Here is a 26025-nt window from a genome sequence, read left to right on the forward strand (position 1 = left end):
CATATATAACCTTTATCAAATTGCTTACCACTTTAGGGAGAGGAGGGAAGGAGAAAAATTTGGAAGAGAGAGACAGAGAGACAGAGAAAGAGAGAGAAGAAGGATAAACAGGGAAAATAGGATGGAGGGAAATACATTTTTGGTAATCATTACTGTGATAATTTTTTTTACAAGTTTCTCTGATAAAGTTTCTTGTTTCACAAATATATAGAAAACTGAGTCAAATTTACAGAAATAAGAGCCATTCCTTAATTGATAAATGGTCAAAGTATACAAACAGGAAGTTTTCAGACAAAGTAATCAAAGCTACTTATAGTCATATGAAAAATCTGTAAATCACTATTGATTAGAGAAATGCAAATTTAAACAATTCTGATCTAACACCATATATCTATCAGAATGGCTAATATGACAGAAAAGTAAATGACAAATGTTGGAAGGGATGTGGGAAAATTAAAACACTAATGCACTGTTGGTGAAGTTGTATGCTGCTTCAACCTTTCTGGAGAGCAATTTGAAACAATGACCAAAGGGTTATAAAACCATGCATATCTTTTGACCAAGCAATACTGCTACCAGGTATGTATTCCAAAGAGACCAAAAAAAAAAAAAAAAAGGGAAAGGACAAATATGTACAAAATATTTATAACACCTCTTTCAGGGGTGTCAAAGAAATAGGATGAAGGGGTGTCCATCAATTGGGGAATGGCTGAACAAGTTGTTTTATATGATTGTGATGGAATACTATTGTGTTATAAGAAATGATGGGCAGTATATTGTCAGCAAATGAATGTAAAAGGGCAGAATTAGTAAATAAGTCCTTTGTAGACTCAATGAAATATTAATATCTTCCAGAGCACGAACAAAAGACAAAAAGCTAAATGAAGAGTCAATGATTAACTTTTAAATAATGAATTGATAAAGAATAAATTTAAAAAATTATAATTACATGAAGGACAATCACAATGATGAAACTACATAACTGTAATATAGTTAAAATAAGTTTTCAAGGAAAAATATGTTTCAAAAGTAAGCATTAACAATAAATGAAAGATTTAATGAACTGAATGAGCTTTAAAAATTAGAAAGCCAGGAACAGCTAGGTGGTGCAGTGGATAGAGTACCAGCCCTGGATTCAGGAGGACTTGAGTTCAAATCTGGCCTCAGACACATAACACTTACTAGCTCTGTGACCCTGGGCAAGTCACTTAGCCCCATTGCTAGACAAAAAAAAAAGTAGAAAGCCAAAAAAATTAATGAGTGCCAAATAAGAAAAAAAAGGAAGATATTGAAAATTAGAGGAGAAATAAACTGGAAACCAAACAGATTATAGAAATGCTAAACAAATAGAAGCTGGTTCTTTGAAAAGACTAATAAAATAACCTTTTGCCAGGCAACCTTTAGAGGACAACAAATCAAATGAGCAGAATTGGAAATGCAAAAGGTGAAATCATAACAGGCCCAGAAAAAAAATTATTGTGTTATTATTATTATTATTATTATATGCTGAGACAATTATATGCTTATTATATGCTGAGAAAATGCCCAGAACTGAGAGGTAGAGTATCTTGTTCACTATCAATAGTTTAAGAGTACATGGTGGAGAATAAGGTATAAGAAGATTAGAAAGATGTGACTCTCTCTCTCTCTCTCTCTCTCTCTCTCTCTCTGTATGTGTGTGTGTGTACCTAGATTACGAAGGTATTTAAATAACAGACAGATAATTTCGTATTTGATCCTGGAGGCAATAGGGAGTCCCTTGATTTAATTGAGTAAGAGATAACATATTTGGAGCTATGCTTTAGAAAAATGTGGTAGCCGAATGGAGGATGGATTGTAGTGGGGAAAGACTTGAGACAGGCAGACCTACCATCAGACTATTTATTGTTATTGTTTTATTTTTAATGTGCATACATGAAATCATTGTTTATATTGGTTTCCTGACTGTTTACTTCACTCCACATCTGTTTATAAAGTTCCCATATCTTACTCTGAAATATTCACACTTATTGTTCATTACAGCACAATAATATTCTCTTGCACTTATGAATAATGATGTGTTTAACCAGTCCCTAATCTATGAGAACTCACTTTGTTTCTTTTTTAATTAGTAAATTTATTTATTTATTTTTAGTTTTCCAAAATGACTTTCATAAGATTTTGAGTTCTAATTTTCTCCCCATCTCTACCCTCCCTCCACCTCAAGATGGCATGTAAATTGACATAAGCTCATCATATACATTTATATTAAACCAATTTTTACATTAGTCATGTAAAGAAGAATTAGAATGATTGAGAGAAACCACAAGAAAGAAGAAACAAAAAAGAGAGAGAAAACAAATAATACGTTTCAATCTGCATTCAGACTCCATAGTTCTTTTTCTGGATGTGGACAGCATTTTCCATCATAAGTCTTTTGGAGTTTTCTTAAGTCCTTTCATTGTTAAGAAGAGATAAGTCTATCAAAGTTAGTCATCACACAATGTGGCTGTTACCATGTACAATGTCCTCCCGGTTCTGCTTTCATTCAACATCAGATCAGGTTTTTCCAGGTTTTTCCAAAGTCTGTCTGCTCATCATTTCTTACAGCACAATACTATTCCATTACATTCATGTACCACAACTTGTTCAGCCATTCCCCAACTGATGGTCATCCCCTCAGTTTCCAATTCTTGGCCATGACAAAAAAAAAGCTGCTATAAATATTTTTGTGCATGTTGGTCCTTTTCCCATTTGTATGATCTCTTTAGATACAGACCTAGAAGTGGTATTTTGCTGGGTCAAAGTATATGCAGTTTTAGAGCCCTTTGGCCATAGTTTCAAATTGCTCTCCAGAATGGTTGGATCAGTTCACAACTCCACCAACAATGCATTAGTGCTCCAATTTTTTCACGTCTGCAACATTTACCATTTTCCTGTTTTGTCATGTTAGCCAATCTAATAGGTGTCATGTGGTACCTCAAAGTTGTTTTGATTTGCATTTCTGTAGTCAATAGTGATTCAGAGCATTTTTTTAAATGACTATAGACAGCTTTAATTTCTTCATCTGAAAACTGTGTATTCATATACTTTGACCATTTATCAATTGGGAAATGACGTATAAATCTAATAAATTTGGCTCACTTCTCTATATGTTTTAGAAATGAGGCCTTTATCAGAGACACTGGTTGTAAAAATTCTTTCCCAATTTTCTGCTTCCCTCCTAATCTTGGTTGCATTGGCTTTGTCTGTGCAAAAACTTTTCAATTTAATGTAATCAAAATTATCCATTTTGCATTTTATAATGTTCTCTATCTCTTGTTTGGTCATAAATCCTTCTATTCTCCATAAATATAACTGGTAAACTATTCCTTACTCTCCTAGTCCTTTATATCTGTTTTGTGAGATATTTCACATGTTCTTTTTTAATTCTTTTGACTTTATTTTATTGTTTCTTGATTTCTTATGGAGTCATTAGCTTCCATTTGCCCAATTCTAATTTTTAAGGAATTATTCTTTTTTCATTGTAATATTATACCTCTTTTTCCATTTGGCCAATCCTGCTTTCTAAGGAATTTTATTTTCTTCAGTGAATTTTTGATAACATTTGGCCAATTCTGTTTTTTAAAGTGATATTTTCTTCAGTATTATTGTGCCTCTTTTACCAAACTATTAATTTTCTTTTCATAATTTTCTTGAATCACTCATTTCTTTCCTACTTTTTCCTCTATCATTATAATTTCTTTTCTTAGGTATTTCCATGAATTCTTGTTGGGTTTATGTGTAATTAGTATTTTTCTTTGAGGATTGTTTTTCTTGCAGCTATTTTCATGTTGCTTTTTTCTAAGTTTGTGTCTTCATCTTCCCTGTCACCATATTTTTTTTTTGTTTGCTCATTTTCCCACTCTATGCCTTGACTTTTAACTTTATGTTAAAAATTGTGCTTTGTTCCTGGGATGGGGTGGGGAGCACACTGTCACAAACTTCAGGCTTTTTTCCTGCTTCTGTTTTCAGAGCTAGTTTTGGGAGTCTGTAAATTTTTAGTGCTTTCACCGTGGTGCAATCTGGAGAGAAGTATGATCATTGCTCTCCTGGTCTGTACTCTGGTCTTTACCCAAGGAGGACATCTTCTCCCCTGCAACTGCAAGTGCTAGTTCTCCTGGAACTCTGACCAGGTTCCCTGGCTTCCTGCGGCTGCCTCTCTCCACCATCAAATGGCAAGTGGGAACTATTAATAGGAAATTCAACAGTGTCCTGTGCCCAGTGCCTGCAAAGGGTTCAATGTCATTTCTTTCTGACCAATTTTCTGACTCCCTTACCATCACTGGGATGAGAGGCCCTGAAGTTGCTGATGCTACTCTCACAGCTCCCTCCAAGGCCCTCTGCTGCTTTTGCTGCTACCTTATATGTTCTGGGGCAGAATCCACCCCAGTGTCACAGAACTCTCTTTTTGACCTCCTAAATTATCTTGGGTTGGGAAAATATCTCATTCAGATCTTTTTTCACCTTTGCAACTCCAGAATTCAATCTTATGCATTATTTTAAACTTGTTTGAAAGGGGATGTTGGGAGAGTTTAGTTGGGTTGCTGCCCTTATGGCCTTGGCTCTGTCCCCCAATCAATGTAAATGGAATACACACACACACACACCACACACACACACACACACACGTGTGTGTGTGTGTGTGTGTGTGTGTGTGTATTGTATGTGAGAAGGGAATTTACAATTTTCATATTAATCAATATGATATGTGTAATGAATATACTAATAATTTAGTTTTTTCAAGAGCTGCTTCTCTGGCTTGGGAGTCAGAGCTCACAATGCAGCTTAAACTAATTAATCAAAACTCTGACAATACTCACAATCACTGGACCTTAAATGAAGTGAATCAAAGATTGAAGAACCTGTTCCCATCACAGAACTCTGGTTCTGTACTTTAGGCGAGGTAGTCACAACTCCCAAAGACTTGACTCCATAATTTACTGTTTTGTGAGACTTATGGGTTTCTCATTGGAAACCACTAAATTATTGTTTATAATCCACCTTCTCCCCCTTCTTCCTGACTTGTGATCTAAATACATAACCTGTGTTTTTACTTCAGCAAAGAGAACATTCTTCACTCTGAAACTGATTAATTCAATTACTTGATTACTGGCACTCCAGTCTCTAGGCCTGCTTTATGTGGCTCTGAACACTCCAAATTAGAGACTGGCTCAGTAAAAATCATGTTAACATATGTATGCATATATATATATATATATATATACACACACACACATATATATATACATAATATGTGTATGTATATGTATAAATATATGTATATATGTATGTATATTTTCTTACATCCACCTATAAATTCTTGAAATTATTTGGCTTCGTAAGTTTAGGTTTTAGAGTTGGTCAGGAAGCAAACAAAAATACAGCTGTAAGATCATTATATTTTCAAAGTTAAAATCTATTAATAACTTAGTTATTTTTCTTTTTTTGTAAATTAAGCATCAACAGACATATATTTTTTTTAGGAGAAAGTTATCTGGAGGTATCAGAAGTCACAATTACAAAATTTGATCATAGGAAAATAAATTATCTTCCTTCTCCTAATATGAAATTCCTCCTACACAAATGACAAATGTACTGAAATGTGCCATTTATGATATGGAAAGATGGTACTATTGGCTGGAAATTGTCAAAGTTAATGTGATAAAATGTAATGGAATTAATTTATTCTGAATTTTTTTTTGCTAAAGTTAATGATGCCATTACCTAGTTATTTTGCAGTTATTTTTGCCCCTTATCCTGAATTAAGACATTTTCTCTGTGCTTTCTAAAATGTCTGAGGCATATTATTTGAGGTTGACCCCAGATTATTGCTACATTGGTGAATAGTTGACATTATTTTGTATTCTAAACAAAGCATTGCATAAAAATATAGAACTTCCAGTATTAAGATGGGTGATTTGCAAAAGAAAACAGTTATGTAAGCAAAATTAAAATAAATGACTTCAAAATTATTATCCATTTTCTAATATTATAAGAGTTAGCCTACCATTTAGCAAAGTGGAATGGGGAGTATAATAGGAACAGTCACAATTCAAGTTATGCATCATGTTTTATAAATTGATGCTATCTTCTAAATCTATTCAAATTTTGATTATAACACACACATTTAAATATAATGTTTAAATAATGAAAGGCATTTTTAATAAAAAGGGGGAAGCTATGCCTTTGCATTTTAGTATTCATTTGAAACTTTTCAAAATAGCAAATATAAATATTTATAATATTTATATCAGGGACAACTAGCAGCTATTTCTTTAGTGTATGCAAAAGGATTTTACCTATCTTTATTCTTCAATCGATTGTTGAGAATGACTATTCTTTCCTTACCTGAAATGAAGTGATTGGATATATATTAACATGGGCCTCATTCCAGTGCTGTCCTTTATTTCCACTTGAAGACCATAATGGATTTTCTATTGTAGTCTGTCCTTTTAAACGCAGATAAACATTTAAAACACCTAAAAATAACAATAAAATTTTATCTTCCATAATTTATATAAAAAGTTGTAAGGACTTAAAGTTTTATGTGTTTTATACTTTGTTTCTATTTGCAAAGCAGCTACAGATTTAAAGAATGGAAATATGAAGAATGTTTTTAATTGTGGAAACCTTGTATGAAGTGATGTAGAGAAAAGTAATCATATATATGAAGAATGTATATTGACCCAGCTATATAAATAATAATTATACCATACAGTAGCAAAACTAAACAGTAACAAAAATACAGTAGAAGTTGTTTTTCTTACCTTTTGTTACTTGTTAAAGTTAAAACACACAGTATCACATAATCTAAAGAAAGATAATTTACAAAAGCATATATAGCATATATTATGGGTCATAAACATTATTTTTTAACCTTTTTCAGTAAGTATATAATGTAGTTTATTTGAGTTCATATATTCTAAAATAAATCAGTAAAAACAAAAGGAATTTAATATTTTATAAAAGAAAAAACTTCAGAGTCCATGGTAATCACTCTTTGAACTCAAAACACTTACTGTACTACTCATGAAAATGAATTATTTCAAACAATTTATTTATATTTACATTTGTCAAAATTGCATCTAAATTCATGAATTTCATATTTCAACCTGGAGGTGAAAAAAATGGGCATTAAGTAAGGAGGGACAGGTAGGTAGCACAGTAGATAGTGTGCCAACCCTGACATCAGGAAAACTCATTTTCCTGAGTTCAAACCTGGCCTCAAACACTTACTAGCTTTGTGACCCTGGGCAATTCGCTGGACCCTGTTTTCCTCAGTTTCATCATCTATAAAATGAGCTGGAGAAAGTAATCTCAATCCCCTCCAGTATCTTTGCTATCCCTAATGAGGTCATGAAGAGTGGGATGGACTGAAAAATGACTGAACAACAAAATCACTTCTAGCTTTAAATCCTTAGTGAAATTCAGTTTGTATAGTTAGGTATAAATTATCACAATTGCACAGGAATTTCTTTGCTCTTAAATAATTTTAAATATGTATTATCAAAATTTCACAACTGTGAATGAATATTCATTAGCTGATTTTGTAAATAGGGTGATGAAAATAAAGATAAACAGAAATGTCAAATAAGACATTATTGAATATTTATAGTTATTTTTTAGGGTTAGGGAAAGATATAAACCTTTGATTTCAAGTGTCTAGGGAACTCTGTGAAGAAACTAACTTTTCTAAGGTAATCTATTGCTCTGAAACTTATAGGCTTAGAGTTGCCCTGACCACACAGCCAGTGTGTGTCAGAGATAGCCTTATAAAATATACACAAAATTTAAAAAGATACCTTACAGACCATATGTGACAAGTGGCCATCTGATATACAGATAGAATGAGGGCACCATGGTCAATCTACATATTACATATGACTAAAACTTAATTACTTCAATTTTTCTGGCATTTATATTCTATTTTCCCCAAATGCTGTCATCCCCATTCTATCACTTATTTTCAGTCTTTCTTTATCTAATGGCTCCTTCCTTACTGCCTACAAATATGGCCATCTCTCCCTCAGCTCCTTCTATCACTGATAATTATCATTCTCTATCTCATTTGTGCTTTGTAGATAAACTCCTAGAAAAGACCCTCTACAATATGTGCCTCCTCTTTCTCTCCACTCATTCTCTTCTTAAGGCTTTACAATTCAGCTTGTAAGTTTATCATTCCATTGAAACTACTCTTTCCAAAGTTACCAATGATTTCTTAATTCCCAAATCCAATGACCTTTTCTTTATCCTCACTTTTCTTGAACTCTTGAACTCTCTAACTCTCTGCTGCCTTTGACACTATTGATTACCATCTCCCTCTCTCTTTCTCTCTCAATACTATTGTCTCATGATTTTCCTAGTACCTATCTAATCAGTCCCTCTCAATTTCCTTTGCTGTCTCCTCCTCTGGATGAGGATGAAGTGACTCATGGGGTTCTGTCCTCAGCCCTATTCTCTTATCTTTCTATATTACTTCTTTTGGTAATTTCATCAGCTTGCATGTGTTTAATTTTTATCTCTATACTGATCATTCTCAAATCTATCTATGCTGGCCTTTCTGCTGAACTGAAATATTGCATCTCCAACTATCTTTCAGACATCTTAAACTGGATGTCCAGTAGATATCTTAAACTTAAAATGTCCAAAACCAAATTCATTATCTTTCCTCCTAAACTCTGTCCACCTCTTATCTTCCATGTTATTGTAGAGAGCAATACCAGCCTCCCAATCCTTCACGTTCAAACCTAGATTCCTCAATATCTCTCTCTACCAAAATACCATCTGTTGCCAATGTCCGTTGATGTCACCTTTGCAACATCTCTCAAATATGCTCCGTTCTCTCCTTTGATACTACCAGCATTCTGGAGCAGGTTCACATCAATTCACACTTGGACCACTGTTAACAGGTGAATGGTGGATATATCTGCCTTAACATCCCTTCCCACTCCAACCTATCCTTCATTTAGTTGCCAAAGTGATTTTTCCAAAAGCTCATGGCCTGTCATGTCACACACACACACACACACACACCACACACACACACACACACACCCCACTCCATAAACTTCAGTGTTTCCCTATTGCCTATAGGATCAAATACAAAATACAAAGTCCTTCATAATTTATCCCCCTCCCACCTTTCCAGTTTTCTTAACTTCACTTATCTCCATGCTCTCTTTGATTCAGTGGCTTCCTGGCTGTTCCACAAACTAGACACTCCATTTTTGGCTTTGGGCATTTTCTCTGGCCGTCCTCCATGCCTGGAATATTCTCTTTCCTCATATTTACTTGCTGACTTTCCTGGCTTACTTTAAATCCTAACTAAGATCCAATCTTCTATAGGAAGTCTTTCTTAAACCCTCTTCATTAAGCCTTTCCCTCTTTTAATTACTTCCTATTTATCCTTTAGATAGCTTGTGCCTACATATTTGTTTGCTTGTTGTCTCCTCCATTAGATTCTAAGCTCCTTAAGGGCATGGACTATCTTTTATCTCTTTGCTTCTCAAGTGCTAAGTAAACAGCCTAGCACAGAATAGCTCTTAAAAATGTTTCCTGGCTGACTGAAGGATCGCCTTATTTGCAAATCCAGTCCTTTACTCTCTTCCATTTTCTTTTATTTCAACTGTGGAAGCTCTTAGGGGAGTTAAAGCCTGGACCAATTCAGAAGTCACATTTATTCAGAATAATGAAGTTCTTAAGAGACTTGGACCAATGACTCACATAGAATACCTAAGATCTATTTAGGATATGAAGCTTCAGTACTTCAATCTTTGCTCTGTAATACAAAACTATGACAAACTCTGAAACTAAGCAAACCATCTCTTTTTGTGATTTTCCACTGTCATTTTTGTATCTTTCTAAATATCTTGATATCCATTCCAGTCAGTAGCAATCTTCTATAATAATTTCCCAATTCACTGTATCATTGTCCTCTGGCATTTAAAGCATTTCACCTGGCTCCAACATACTTTTCTAGCCTTATTAGTCTACATTTACTACCCTTTGTGCACCTCAGTTGTGAGAGTTTGTGAACCCCCACTTCACCTAAATTGGCCTTCTTTCTATTTTTCATATATGTCATTCCATTTCCTAACTCCAAGCTTTTTCACTGGTTGTCTCCCATGCCTGGAATACACTCCCTTCTTACTTCTCTCTCTTAGAATCCTTAACTTCCTGTAAGGTAAGCCTCAAACTTACTCTTGCAAGTAAGACTTTTCCAGATTTCCTTCTGCTTTATTATCTTGTATCTATTATATGTATGTATGTTGTCACTTCTGATAGAACATAAGGTCCTTGAGGGTGAGGACTCTTCTTTTTTTGTCTTTGAATCTCCAGTGCCTGTCCATCTTTTATTGTTATAAATAAGTGCTTGCTGGTTGGTCCCTTGATTATCACTTTCCATCAGCCCTTTAGAGCCAGTGTTGGACTGATCCCAGAGATTGTTCCATAAGGCTCCATATACTAGGTTTTTCTCCTAGTAGTTACTGTTGCCCTCACCTCCACCTTTGTTACAGCTACCTTTCCTAGTCACCTCTCCACCCTTGTTCAGTTTGCATCTATTCACACCAATTCAGGAGATGATCTCCATGTAAAGTGCATCCTTTTTGACTTTATGACTTCTGTGGCCCTAGTGGGACTGATGATGCCCCAGGAACTTTAGTCTCTCATCTTGCAATTGTCATTGAACTGGTACAGACCCCAGCCCCATACACTGCATCTTTTTCTATTTCCCACTGAAGTCTGGCCTTTATTGATAAGGAAATAGAGAAAGAGGACTGGCAGTCTACTCTGCTGCAGCAGCATCAACCCATATAAAGTAGCTTCTACCAGAAACTCATAATGTTCTCAACAGAGAGGTGCCAGAGTTCCTCCTTACCTCCCTTCCTTTCTCCCTCCCTCTCTCCCTCCTCCCCTTTCTCTTTCTTTTCTTTCTATCTCTTTTGCTCCCTCTCACTCTCCCTCTTCCTGTCTCTCTCTTTCTCTATCTTTCCCTCTCTCTCTCTCAGAGACATGTACACACAGACACACAGACTGACACAGATACAGACAGAAACAGACACACACACACACACACACACACACACACACATACACACACACCTGGAGTGGGGAAGATAATTACTATAATTACTACATTGAGCCACAATGTCAGTAGGTGAATGACCTTTATACATACATGCACATTTTAAGGCTGTCTTTGGTCTGATTTAAGATGTAAAAAATGCTGCACAATTACTGACTTTATGAAGTTGCTAATGTATTAGACAAACATAATTACTTTTTGTACTTGCATGACCTCTGAATTCTGTTTTTTCAGTCCCCTTTAAAATAGAACAAAATATGTATTCCAATTAAATTTATAAAAGCAAACTTCTGTAATTTCCAAGAAGCAAAATGAAAGATAAAAAATAAACATGACATGGGGTATATTGAAAATAAATTACAGTAGGTGGAGCCAAGATGGTGGAGTGAAAGAAGGGACTTGCTTGAGATCAACACCAAATCTCTTCAAATACCTCTAAAAGGTAACTCTGAATAAATTCTAGAGTGGCAGAACCTACAAAGAGACAGAGTGAAGCAGATTTCTAGCACAAGACAACATGGAAGGTCGACAGAAAAGGTCTGTTGCAATGGCCTGAGAGAGGACCATCCAGCATGCAGGGTGCAGCATCAGACCTGGCCTAAGCAAAGCCTGATTAGGCTTCAGGGGACTGAATCACCAGCAGCAGTGGTGAGTTCCAGTTTTCTCAGCCCACAGATGCCAGAACAACTTAGAAGGTCAGTGGAAGGAGTCTGTCAGAACCGTGGGAGAAAGAAGCACAGCCCATCTCAGGGTGTGCTAATATATCACCTCCACCAGCAAACCAGGAACAGGCCTTTGGAGTGACTGAATTCATAGCAGTAGCAGTGGCAGCAGCAACAGTGCTGCTCCTAGAGCTATTAGCCCACAGACTGAATGTTTGAAAGTCACCTATTTACAATTCCGGAAGCCAAGATGGTGGAGTAAACAGTAAGAAGCTCTCATCCTCCCTTATTGACCTTGAAAAGCCCAGAGAATATTGCCCCAGGAAAAAATCTGAAATAATAGAGTCAGTACAAAGACTAGATACAGCAGTTTTTTAGCTCATGAGGCTAGGGGGATTAATAGGAAAAGTCCTTGCTGTGGCTACAGGGGACAAGCAAAGGAGGGGAGGCATCCTAGCAAGGCAGCAGCAAGCCCCACCTCAGCAAATCAGTAACCAGGCCCTTAGACACCAGCACAAGCAGCCTGGGACAGTGCGCTCTGTGCCCCAGAAGCAGAGATCAACTTTAAAAGCCAGAAAAAAAGCAAACAACATGAGCAAGAAGCAACATAGAAAAACAGTGACCATAGAAAAGTATCTTGGTGACAGGGAAGATCAAAACACAAATTTAGGAGAGGATAACATTCTCAGTATACTCACATCTGAAACCTCAGAGGGGAATATAAACTGGTCTCAAGCCCCAAAAGCCTTCTTGGAAGAGATTAAGAAGGATTTTAAAAGTCAAATAAGGAGATAGAAGAAAAACTTAGCAATTCATTTAAAAATACAGTTGACAAAACGGGGGGAGAAGTACACTGAAGAAAACAACTCCTTAAAAAGTAAAATAGGCCAAATGGAAAAGGAGATATGAAAGCTACCTGAAAAACACAATTCATTAAAAATTAGAATTGGGCAATTGGAAGCTAATGACTCTCTGAGAAATCAAGAATCAATCAAAACAATGAAAAAAATAGAAGGAAATATAAAATTCCTCATTGGAAAAACAGCTACCCTGGAAAATAGATCCAGGAGAGATAACTTAAGAATTATTGTTCTACCTGAAAACCATGATAAAAAAAAAGCCTCAACAGCATCTTTCAGGAGATCAAGGAAAACTGCCCTGAGGCCCTAGAACCAGAGGGTAAAATAGTTATTGAAAGAATCCATCCATCACCTCCTGAAAGTGATCCCAAATTGAAAACACCAAGAATATTGTAGACAAATTCCAGAATTATCAAGTCAAGGAGAAAATCCTGCAAGCAGCCAGAAAGAAACAATCCAAGTATCATGGAACCACAATGAGTATTATGCAGGACATTGCAGCTTTTACATCAAATGATAGGAGGGCTTGGAATAAGATATTCCTTATATAAGACAAAGGAGCCTGAATTATGAACAAGGATCAAATACACAACAAAATTGAGTATAACCTTTCAGAGGAAGAGATGGATATTCAATGGAATAGGGGACTTCCAGACTTTCATGATGAAAAGACCAGAGCTCAACATAAAATTTGATCTTTAAATAGAAGACTCAAGAGAGGCATAAAAAGGCAAACAAGACAGGGGGAAAACATATTATTCAATAAGGGTAAATTGCTTACATTCTTATATGAGAAGATGATACTTATAAAGCTTAAGAACTATATCTTTATTACAAAATTTAGAAGGAATACATATAGACAGAATGGGTGGGTTTAAGTTGACTTTGATGTGATGATAAAAACATGATAAAGTGGAGAAAAAAATTGTAATAAGAGAAGAGGAAAGAGGGAGCAGAAGAATGTAAATTACATCACATGAAGAGACATAAAGACATATCACAGTACAGGAAAAGAAGGGAGGGAGATGAGCATTGTTTAAACTTTACTCTCATTGGATTTGGCTCAGGGAGAGAATAACATACTGAGTTAGGCATAGACATCTAACTTGACATACAGATAGTAGGAGGTGAAAGAGGATAGAAAAGAGGAAGGGAAGATAGAAGAAAGGGAAGAAGTAGTAAGGGGAATGGTAAAGAAAAGGGAGGGGACTGATAGAAGGAAGGGCAGATTGAGGGAGACAGTGATCAAAAGCAAAACTCTAGTGAGGAGGGAGAGGGAGAAAAGGAGGATGAAAAGCACAAACAGAGGAGGAGGGAATATGATGCAGAAAAAGACATAGATAGTAACCATACCTGTGAATGTAAATGGGACAAACTCTCCCATAAAATGGAAACAGCAGAAAAATCTTAATCCTACAATATGCTGTTTGCAAGAAACACATTTGAAACAGAGGGACACACACAGGGTAAAGGTAAAAGGCTGGAGTAGAATATATTAGGTTTCAGCTGAAGTAAAAAAAAAAAGTAAGGGTAGCAATCCTGATCTTAAACAAAGCAAAAGCAAAAATAGATCATGTTAAAAGAGGTAAGGAAGGAAACTACATCCTGCTAAAAGGCACCAAGGACAATGAAGTAATATCATTACTAAACATATATGCACCAAGTGGTATAGCATCCACATAGTTAGAGGAGAAGTTCAGGGAATTACAGGATGAAATAGACAGCAAAACCATACTATTGGGGGACTTCAACCTCACCCTCTTTGAACTAGATAAATTTAATCACAAAATAAACAAGAAAGAACTTAAGGAGGTGAATAGAATTTAGAAAAGTTAGAAAAGTTTAGCTATAGAGAAAATTGAATGGGGATAGAAAGTAATATACTTTTTCCCAGTGATACGTGACACTTACACAAAAATTGACCACGTACTAGCTCATAAAAACCTCACAATCCAATGCAGAAAAACAGAAATATTAAATGCATCTTTTTCAGATCATGATACAATAAAATTATATGTAACAAAGGGCCATGGAAAGATAGACTAAACATTTATTTGGAAACTAAATAATCCAAACTTAAAGAATGGTGGGTCAAAAAACAAATCACAGAAACAATCAATAACTTCATCCAAGAGAAGGACAATAATGAGACAATATATGAAAACTCATGGGATGCAGCGAAAGCAGATCTTAGGGGAAGTTCTATATCTCTAAATGCTTACATGAATAAAATAGAGAAAGAGGAGATCAATGAATTGGTCAGGAAACTAAAAAACAAAAAACTAGGAAAAGAAAAAATGAAAATTAAATACCAAATTAGAAATTCTGAAAACCAAAGGATAGATTAATAAAATTGAAAGTAAGAAAACTATTGAACTAATAAATAAAATAAAGGACTGGTTTTATGACAAAACCAATAAAATAGATAAATATTTGGTTAACTTAATTTCAAAAAAGAAAGAAGAAAATCAAATTACTGGTATCAAAAATGAAAAGGGTAAATTCACCACCAATGAAGAGGAAATTAAAACAATAATTAGTAATTATTTTGCCCAACTGTATGCCAATCAATTTGACAATCTTAGTGAAATGGATGAATATTTACAAAAATGAAAATTGCTCAGGTTAACAGAAGAGGAAGTAAAATAGTTAAATAATCCCATTTCAGAATCAAGAAAGTGAACAAGACATTAGTAAACTCCCTAGGAAAAAAATCTCCAGGGCCAGATGGATTTACAAGAGAATTCTATCAGTTAAAGAACAATCAATTTCAATATTATATAGACTATTTGGGAAAATAGGTGAAGAATCAGTCTTGCCAAATTCTTTTTATGATACAAATACGGTGTTGACACCTAAACCAGAAACAGTCAAAACAGAGAAAGAAAATTATAGACCAATTTCTCTAATGAATATAGATGCACAAATTTTAAATAAAATATTAGCAAAAAGACTGCAACTTATCATAAGAATAATACACTATGACTAGGTAGTATTTATGTCAGGAATGCAGGGCTGGTTCAATATTAGGAAAACTATCAGCATAATTGATCACATTAAGAACAAAAGTAACAGAAACCACATGATAATCTCAATAGATGAAGATCAAGTTTTTGACAAAATATAACACCCATTCCTATTAAAAACACTAGAGATCATAGGAATAAATGGAGTCTTCCTTGAAATGATAAGTAGCATCTACCTAAAACCTTCAGCAAGCATTATATGTAATGGGGACAAGCTAGAAGGATTTCCAATAAGATTTGGGGTGAAACAAGGATGTCCATTATCACTACTGTTGTTCAATATGGTACTAGAAATGTCAGCTTTGGCAATAAGAGAAGAAAACAAAATTGAAGGAATTAGAATAGGCAAAGAATAAACAAAGCTATAATTCTTTGCAGATATGATGCTATATTTAGAGAATCCTAGAGAATCAAGTAAAAAACTACTTAAAACAACAAACAATTTTAGCAAAGTTACAGGATACATTGGCATTTCTATATATTACCAACAAAGCCCAACAGCAAGAGATAGATAAATTCCATTTAAAGTTACTGTAGAAATTATAAAATATTTAGGAGTCTACCTGTCAAAACAAACCCAGGAACTACATGAACACAATTACAAAACATTTTTCACACAAATAAAGTCAGATCTAAATGATTGGAAAAACATCAGTTGCTCATGGGTAGGCAGAGCTCATATAATAAAAATGACAACTCTTCCTAATTTATTTATACAATGCTATACCAATCAAACTACCAAAAATTATTTTACAGAGTTAGAAAAAATAATAACAAAATTCATCTGGAAGAACAAAATGTCCAGAATATCAAGGGAACTAATGAAAAGAAATGCTAGGGAAGGTGGTCTAGCCATACCAGATCTTAAATTGTATTATAAAGCAGCAATCATCAAAACTATTTGGGTACTGGCTAAGAAACAGAGTGGTGGATCAATGGAATAGGTTAAGTATGAAAGATACAGTAGTCAATGACTACAGTAATCTATTGTTTGATAAACCCAAAGACTCCAGCTCATGGGATAAGAACTCATTATTTGACAAAAACTTCTGGGAAAACTGGAAAAGCATACAACAGAAACTAAGCATAGGCAAAATCTTACACCATATAGCAAAGTAAAGACAAAATAGGTGCACAATTTAGATATAAAGGTTGATAGTATAAGCAAACTGGGAGAGCAAGGAATAGTTTAATCTGTTAGATTTATGGAGAACAGAAGACTTTATGACCAAACAAGAGATAGAGTACATTATGAAATGCAAAATGGATAATTTTGATTACATTAAATTGAAAAGTTGTAGCACAAACAAAGCCAATGCAACCAAGATTAGGAGGGAAGCAGAAAACTGGGAAAGAATTTTTTCAATCAGTATCTCTGATAAGAGCCTCATTTCTAACATATGTAGAGAACTACGTCAAATCTCTAAGAATACAAGTCATTCTCAGATTGACAGATGATCAAAGGATATGAACAGGAAGTTTTCAGATCAAGAAATTAAAGCTACCTATAGTCACATGAAAAAAATTCTCTAAATCACTATTGATTAGAGAAATGCAAATCAAAAGCACTCTGAGGTACCACATCACACCTATCAGATTTCCTAACATGAAAAAAACAGGAAAATGATAAATGTTGGAGAAGATATGGGAAAATTGAAACATTAATGCATTGTTGGTAGAGTTGTGAACAGATCTAACCATTTTGGAAAGCAATTTGGAACTATGCCCAAAAGGCTATAATAAATGTGCATACCCTTTGATCCAGCAATAGCACTTCTAGGGCTTTTTCCCAAATGATCATAAAACTGGGAAAAGGACCCACATGTACAAAAATATTTATAGCAGCTCTTTTCGTGGTGGCAAAGAATTGGAAATTGAACTGATGCCCATCAATGGAGCAATGACTAAAAAAGTTGTGGTATATGAATGTAATGGAATACTATTGTTCTATAAGAAATGATGAGCAAGCAGACTTCAGAAAAACCAGGAAAGGCATGTATGGTCTGATGCTGAATGAATTGAGTTGAACCAGGATAATGTTGTACACAGTAACAGCCATATCATGTGATGACTAACTTTGATAGACTTAGCTCTTCTCAGCAATGCAAGAATCTTAAACATCTCCAAAAGCCTCATGATGGAAAATGCTATCTACATCCAGAGAAAGAGCTATGGAGTTTGAATGCAGATGGAAGCATACTATTTGCTCTTTTATTTCTCTTCTGTTTTATTTCATTTCTTTTTCTTGTAGTTTGTCCTATTGGTTCTAACTCTTCTTTACAACATGTCTAATGTGAAAATATGTTTAATAGGAGTGTTTATGTAGAGCTTATATCAGATTGCATACTGTCTTGGAGGCAGATAGGGAGGGGCAGAAAATTTAAAACTCAAAAGCTTATGGTAGTGAATGTTGAAAACAAAAAATAAATTAATAAACTTTAAAAAAAGAATTACAGTAGGGGATAAATATATTTGCTAGTCTCTTAGGGTGTTGAGCTATGTGACTAAAATTTATTTACAAAAATTTTACCCCTGAAAAAAATCCAGAAGAGATAATTTAAAAATTATTGAACTACAATCAAATGGCACAGTCAAAAAAAGCTTAAACATCACATTTCAAGAAATTATCAAGGAAAACTGCCTTGATATTTTAGAACCAGAGGATAAAATAGAAATTGAAAGAATCCACCAATCACCTTCTGAAGAAGATCTCAAAAAGGAAACACCCAGGAGCATTATAGCCAAATTCTAGAGCTCCCTTGTCAAGGAGAAAATATTGCAAACAGCCAGAGAGAAACAATTCAAGTATTGTGAAGCCACAGTCAAGATAACACAGGATTATCTTACCACACAGGAAAGTAGGGGAGGGAAGGGATAAGGGGTACTGATGGAAGGGAGGACAGATTGGGGGAGGGAGTAATCAGGATCAACCACTTTTGAGGAGGGACAGAGTCAAAGGAGAGAATAGAATAGATGGGGGGATGGGATAGATTAGAGGAAAATTTAGTTAGTCTTTCACAACATGACTATCACGGAAGTGTTTTGCATGACCTCACTTGTATAGTCTTTATTGATTTCTTGCTTTCTCAACGAGGGTGGGTGGGGTGGGAGGAAAGGAGAAATTTTGGAACTCAAAGTTTTTGGGGTTTTTTTTTAGGCAGTTGGGGTTAAGTGATTTGCCCAGGGTCACACAGCTAGTAAATGTAAAGTGTTTGGTCTGAGGCCAGATTTGAACTCAGGTTCTCCTGACTTCAGGGCCAGCACTCTATCCACTGTGCCACCCAGCTGCCCCTTGGAACTCAGTTTTGAAAAATGAATGTTGAAACTTGTTTTTTGCATGTGACTGGGAAATAAGATACACAGGCAATAGGAGATAGAAATTTATCTTACCCTACAGGAAAATAGAAGGTGAAGGTGATTAGAAAATGGGAGGTGATTGAAAGGAGGGCAGTTCTGGGGAAGGGGTAATCAGAATACAGACCACTATGGGGTGGGGGTAGGGGAGTGATGGGGAGAGAGCTTGGAACTCAAAATCCTGTGGAAGTGAATGTTGAAAGCAAAACATAATTTAAATATTATACAAAAAATTCTGCAGATAAAAATCCCACAAGATTTGGCAGCTTCTACATTAAAGGATCATTTGGACTATGATATTATGGAGGGCAAAAGAGCTAGTATTATAACCAAGAATCACCTACCTATCAAAATTTAGTATAATCATTCAGAGGAGAAATGGATATTTAATGAAATGGAAGACTTTCAAGCTTTCCTGATGAAAAGACCAGAGCTGAATAGAAAATTTGACTTTCAAATCCAAGACTCAGGAGAAGCATAAAAAGATAAACAAGAAAGGGACATCAAAAGGACTTAATAAGATTAAATTGCTTACATTCCTATGTGGAAAGATGATACTTGAAACTCCTAAGAACTTTCTCTTTATTAGGGGAGCTAGAAGGAGTATGTATAGACAGAAGACAAAAACAAGAGTTGAATATTATGGGATATCTTTAAAAGTAAAATTAAGGGGTGAGAAAGAAGAATGCACTGAGAAAAAGGGAAAGGTAGAAATTGAGTGCTGTAAATTATTTGGCATGAAAGAGGCAATAAAGAGCTTCTAAAGTGGAGGGGAAAATGGGGAAGGGAGGAGGGGAGTTCATGAACTTTACTCTCCTTAGAATTGGCTCAAAGAAGGAATAACATACACATTCAATTGTTTTTAGAAATCTTTTTTATCTTACAGGAAAGTAGGAGGGGAAAGGAATAAGAAAGGGAAGGTGCTGAGAGAAGGGAGGGTGTATTGGGGGAGGTGGTAGTCAGAAACAAAACATTTTTGAAGAAGGATGGGGTGAAAAGAGAAAGAAAATAGAATAAATGGGTTGAGGAATAAGATTGAAGGTAATACGGTTAAGAATCATAACTGAAAAAATTATGAAGCAAATTTCTCTGATAAAGACCTCATTTCTTAAATATATACAGAAATGAATCAAATTTATAAAAATAATAGCCATTCCCCAAGTGATAAATAATCAAAAGATGTGAAAAGTCAGTGTTCAGATGAAGTAACTAAATCTACCTAATGCCACATGAAAAAAAATCTAAATCACTATTGATTAGAGAAATGCAAATTAAAATAATTCTGAAGTACTACCCCATATCTATTAGATTGGCTAATAGGATAGAAAAAGAAAATGACAAATGTTGGAGATAATATAGGAAAATTGAGACACTAATGTGCTGTTGGTTGAGTGGTGAACTGATTCAAACATTATGTAGAGCAATTTGGAACTATGCCAAAAAGTCTATAAAACCATATATATCCTTTAACATAACAATACCACTACCAGATCTGTATCCCAAAAGAAACAAACAAACAAAAAAAGTTAAAAATATATACAAATACATTTATAGCAGCTCTTTTCTGGTGGCAAAGATTTAGAATTTGAAGGGATGCCTATCAATTGGAGGATGGCTGAACAAGTTGTGGCACATAATTGTGATAAAATACTATTGTGCTATAAGAAATGATGGGCAAGACGCTCTCAAGAAAAACCTGAAAAGATTTATGTGATCTGATACAAAGTGAAATGAGTAGAACAAGAAGAACAAATAGAACCCTTTAGATTGTCACAGGTTAGGTCTCAGCTTTAATCAGCCTTTATGTTCTTCATCATTAATCTGGCTCATTGCAACAGGCTGGTTCCCTCCCTTCTGCTTACAATTGTTTCATGACTGCAAAGGAGATTCAGAAGATTTTGACAGCACAAAGATGTCTACTCTTTTTCTTTACCTTATACAATAAAGGATTCTAATTAAGGTTCCCTATGATCTAGCAGGAATGACTATGTTAAAAAGGACATGTTCCTTCCTTCTTCTATGATCAGAAAGATGGCATAAATGTCCATGTGGCATAAATATCACTAAGAAAATTATGACAGAAATGTGTCCATTGACTTTTGATTATGTGTCACACTGTGAGTGAACAAATCGTAATTACTTTTTTCTGTGTCACTAAGTATTTGCAGTAACTAGTCAATACGCTGTCACAATTTTTGGTACCCCAAATGGGACTGCACCAGGTGGGACATAATTTGAGTTGCTTAATTCAGCAATCTTCTAGCTTACTCTAGGTAAATTTACTTTGGGAGGCTTCTAGATGGGGAAATTAACTAGCCAGAGAAGTTATCGTCTCATTGTTTATTTGTTTTGTTTTCAGAGTACAACATATTCCATTTCATTTATTTTATTCCAAATTTTAATAACCCTTCTGTATCCTCAGGTAAGGAATACTAGGAATTCATCAGTATAATTCTTTTTAAATTTTTTATTTATTTTATTTTTAATTTATGGAATAAAACAAACATTTCCATAAATTAGCATAATAAAAATGATTGCACGTGAAACTGCAAATCTATTATGTGTCACTTGCTATTTCTTTTAAATATGTAATAAGGTTATCCTGTAAATTTCTTTTTTCCCCTTTTTACTCCCCTTTCCCACCCTAGAGATGGCTACCATTAGACACAAATATGCATATATGTAAAATAATTCTACACATAATTCTATTTATTATTTTTTTCTCTGAATGCAGATAGCATCTTCCTTCACATGTTCTTTGTAGTTAATTTGGATATTTATAAGAGTCAAAATGGCTTAGTCTCTAAAAGTTCTTCTTAAAACAATATTGCTGCTATTATATGCAATGTTCTCCTGGTTTTGCTCATTTAACTTTTCATTATTTCATGCAAGTCTGTCCATGTTTTCTAACATCATCTAACTTATCATTTCTTGTACCACAGTAATATTCTATTACTATTATATAGCTGGTTGCTAAAACCATTTTGGCTATGTGTGAGTAATCCTCTCAGTGGAACAGAAAGTAGGGTCTCTTTGATCTGTAACAATTGGCCCAGTGAGTGCTGGAGAAGGCTGATAGGTATCAAATCCATCATTCCCTAGCTATTGTTTACTATTCTGCAGAAGTTGGACTACCAGCCCAAAAAGACCAATGGTAAATTGGCCAAGAGTATTTAGCCCCTATAGAAAGAGCTTGTGGCTTTTAAGGACAATACACTGGAAGTGGAAGGGCAACTAACAGAGCTGGTAACTATCAGCAAAAATGAAGGTAGATCTTTTGAAAGGATTGGGAACTGATAGTCCATAACCAGAAATCTGTGTATTTTTGGGAAAATATATATAGTCTCTGTCTCAGAGGTTGCACTATATTGTGCTGAAATCAGAGCCATTGAACAGGAGATAGATATTAACAGTGAGGAATAAACTTCTTGTTCCTACTTACACGATTACAACACCCCAGAATGTGAGTTCCTTCATTGGGTGAGCAGAAGATGGGTTGACTTATACCATAAAGAAACTTTCCAGGTAATAAGAGAAGTTCAAACAGGAACTTGCTGAATTACTTAAACAATGACTCCTGAGGGCATAGTCTAATGGATCCAATGCTGAGACTTTGAAGCAAAATTTAGTAGACTTGGGGAAACATAGTAAACTAAATTAACTATAAGCAGCAGAGACTCCCTTTTGTCCCCTTTAATGTGAATAAAATGAGAAGTTTCTAATGCCTGATCCCATAAAGATGAAATCCTATTTCAGCAAGCTCACAGCTCACAGGTTTTCACTAATTCTTTTGAACATTAGAATGATAAGTGACATTATGTCCTTGTTTAATACAGAGAGATAACAGTACTAGTTTTATTTCCAGAAAATGCAGGTTCCAACACATGATCTTTTTTTGAGTAGAAAATGAAAGGTATTTTATAATGAGCTATTAAGAATAAGAATTATGTGTAATTTTTCTGTCAAAGTTAAGTCATATTCAGATCACTGGGGATGGTTTACTTAGTAAATATCTTGAAGTTAAAATTATATTGGGTTTTGAAAAATTAATTGGGAAAATTATTATTCACAGCATGACTGATTTGTGCACTGAATGGTAAATGATTTTGGCTGCCTTTGTAGCTATATTTGCAACTAGATCATCTCTGAATGTAACCCCTTTAGCATGCCTAACTTGATATGTGAATGTAATGTATTTTTTCCACTAAAGATATTAAATAAATGCATTTGACTGGATTAATGTTATTTGACAATAAATAACTTTTCTGTTGATGTTTTAAATCCATGATATTATTTTTATATTAGCATTATTTTTATAATGCTAATTGAGAAAACAATTTTGGTTGGTTTTTTTTTTAGGATTTCTTTTTTTTTATTTAAATTTATTTATTTTTAGTTTTCAACATTCACTTCCACAAGTTTTTCAGTTCCAAATTTTCACCCCATCTCACCCCTCCCTCCACCCCAAGATGGCATGTATTCTGAATATCCCTTCCCCTAGTCTGTCCTCTCTTCTATCTCTCCCCCCTTCTCTTATCCCCTTCCCCTTCTATTTTCCTGTAGGGCAGGATAGACTTCTATATCCCATCTCCTGTATTTCTTCTTTCCCAGTAGCATGTGAAAACATTTTTTTAAACATATGTTTTTAAAACTTTAGGTTTCAAATTTTCTCTGTTCCTCCCTCCCCATCCACCCTCATTCAAAAAGGCAAACAATTCAATATAGGTTATACATATGTAGTTATGTAAAACACTTCCTAGTAGGCATGTTGTGAAAAATGTTTCCCTTAATCCTAGCCTGCCCTCCTATTTTTTCTATTCTTTCTTTTGACCCTGTCCCTCCTCAGAAGTATTTCCTTCTGATTACCCCCTTTCCCAATCTGCCCTCCCCTCTATCATCCCCCTGCTCTCTTGTCTCCTTCTCCCCCTATTTTCCTGTAGGGAAACACAGATTTCCATACCCAATTGAATGTGTATGTCATTCCCTCCTTAAGCCAAATCCTATGCGAGTAAGATTCATTCATTCCCTCTCAGCTTCCCCTGCTTCCCCTCCACTGCAAGAAACTTCTCTTTTTTTTGTGAGATAATTTACCCTGTTATACCTCTCCTTTTCTTCTTTCCTGAGTATCATCCTCTCTCATCCCTTAATTTTATTCTCCAGATATGACCCTTTAATCTTCAACTCATCCTGTGCCCTCTATCTATTTATCTATACATACATATAAATTTTCCTTCAACTACTCTAATACTGACAAAAGTCTCATGAGTTATAAATATCATCTTTCCATGCAGGAATGTAAACAGTTCAATCTTAATAAGTCTCTTATGATTTCTCTTTCCTGTTTACCTCTTCATGTTCCACTTGAGTCCTGTATTTAAAAGTTAAATTTTTTTATTCAGCTCTGGTCTTTTCATCAGGAATGCTTGAAAGTCCTCTATTTCACTGAATGACCATTTTTCCCCCTAAAGGATTATACTCAGTTTTGCTGGGGTAGGTGATTCTTGGTTGTAATCCTATCTCCTTTGCCCTCCAGAATATTATATTCCATGCCCTTCAGTCCTTTAATATAGAAGCTGCTAAATCTTGTGTTATCCTGATTGTGTTTCCACAGTACTTGAATTGTTTCTTTCTGGCAGCTTGTAATATTTTCTCCTTGACCTGGGAACTCTGGAATTTGGCTACAACATTCCTAGGAGTTTTCCTTTGGGGATCTCTTTCAGGAGGAGATCTGTGGAGTCTTTCAATTTCTATTATGCCTTCTGATTCTAAAATATCAGGGCAGTTTTCCTGGATAATTTCTTGAAAGATGATGTCTAGGCTCTTTTTTTGATCATGGCTTTCAGATAGTCCAATACTTTTTAAATTCTCTCTCCTGGATCTATTTTCCTAGTCAGTTGTTTTTCCAATGAGATATTTCACATTGTTTTCTAATTTTTCATTCTTTTGGATTTGTCTTACAATGTCCTGATTTCTCATAAAGTCACTAGCTTCCAATTGCTCTATTCTAATTTTTAAGGAAGTATTTTCTTCAGTAATCTTTTGGACTTCCTTTTCCATTTGGCCAATTTTCCTTTTTAGGGCATTTTTCTCCTCATTGCCTTTTTGGACCTCTTTTGTCATTTGGGTTAGGCTATTTTTAAAGGTGTTATTTTCTTCAGTATTTTTTGGGGTCTCCTTTAGCAAGCTGTTGCCTTGTTTTTCATGATTTTCTTGCATCATTCTCACTTCTCTTCCCAGTTTTTCCTCTACTTCCCTTACTTGCTTCTCAAAATCCCATTTGAGCTCTTCCAAGGTGTGAGACTGATTCATATTTTTCTTGGAGGCTTTGGATGTAGGAGCTTTGACTTTGTTTTCTTCTGGTTGTATATTTTGATCTTCCTTTTCACCAAAATAAGATAATATAGTCTGACTCTTTTTGTGCTGCTAACTCATGATCCCAGACAATTACTTGAGTTTTAAACTCTTTGTTAAGGTAAGAGTCTGCTTGCAATGTAGAGAGTGGACTGTCCCAAGCTTCAGGGGTTTGTATAGCTGTTTTCAGAGATACTTGTAGGGACCTGTAAATTTTCAGTTCTTCCAAGGTGGTATGATAAGGGGCGAGGTGTTTACCCCTTTCCTGGCCTGTGACCACAAGTACTCCTTTCTATCCTGTAACTGTGATGAGGGTGTAGAGAGGTCTACAGCCACTACAAGCTCCACCACGCCAGTGCTCCTCCTCACCCCAGCACTGCTGCCCAGAACTGTGACCCAGATCCAAGCATGGGCAAAGCAAGAGATTCCTGCCTCAGCACTGGCAAAGAGATCCCTGCAGTCCCTCTCTGATCAGCCACTGGATTCCCCCTCAGTCTGTGGGCCTGAAGCTCGGGAAGCAGCTGCCCCCCTCCAGGGCTACACTCTTGGGGAATGGAGCTGAAACCCTGCCTTCCTCTCTGACCACCGACAGAAACAGACTTTTCCCACTGACCTTTTAAGTTGTCTTTGGCATTCATGGATTGAGGAGTCTGGAAACCACCACA

The 26025-nt window shown here is 35.2% G+C and overlaps 1 protein-coding gene across 1 annotated transcript in view; it reads right to left on the bottom strand.

Moving 5' to 3' along the window:
• The window catches only part of MDGA2 (MAM domain containing glycosylphosphatidylinositol anchor 2), a 754553-nt gene that overhangs the window by 59103 nt on the left and 669425 nt on the right, over nucleotides 1–26025 (bottom strand). Inside the window, exon 15 of the mRNA XM_021004762.2 lies at nucleotides 6370–6500. Coding sequence (XP_020860421.1) covers nucleotides 6370–6500 — 131 coding nt within the window. The remainder of the gene's footprint in view (nucleotides 1–6369; nucleotides 6501–26025) is intronic.

Source organism: Phascolarctos cinereus, unplaced genomic scaffold (assembly GCF_003287225.1).
Source record: "Phascolarctos cinereus isolate Bilbo 61053 unplaced genomic scaffold, phaCin_HiC Scaffold_3;HRSCAF=262, whole genome shotgun sequence".
Lineage (NCBI taxonomy): Eukaryota > Metazoa > Chordata > Mammalia > Diprotodontia > Phascolarctidae > Phascolarctos > Phascolarctos cinereus.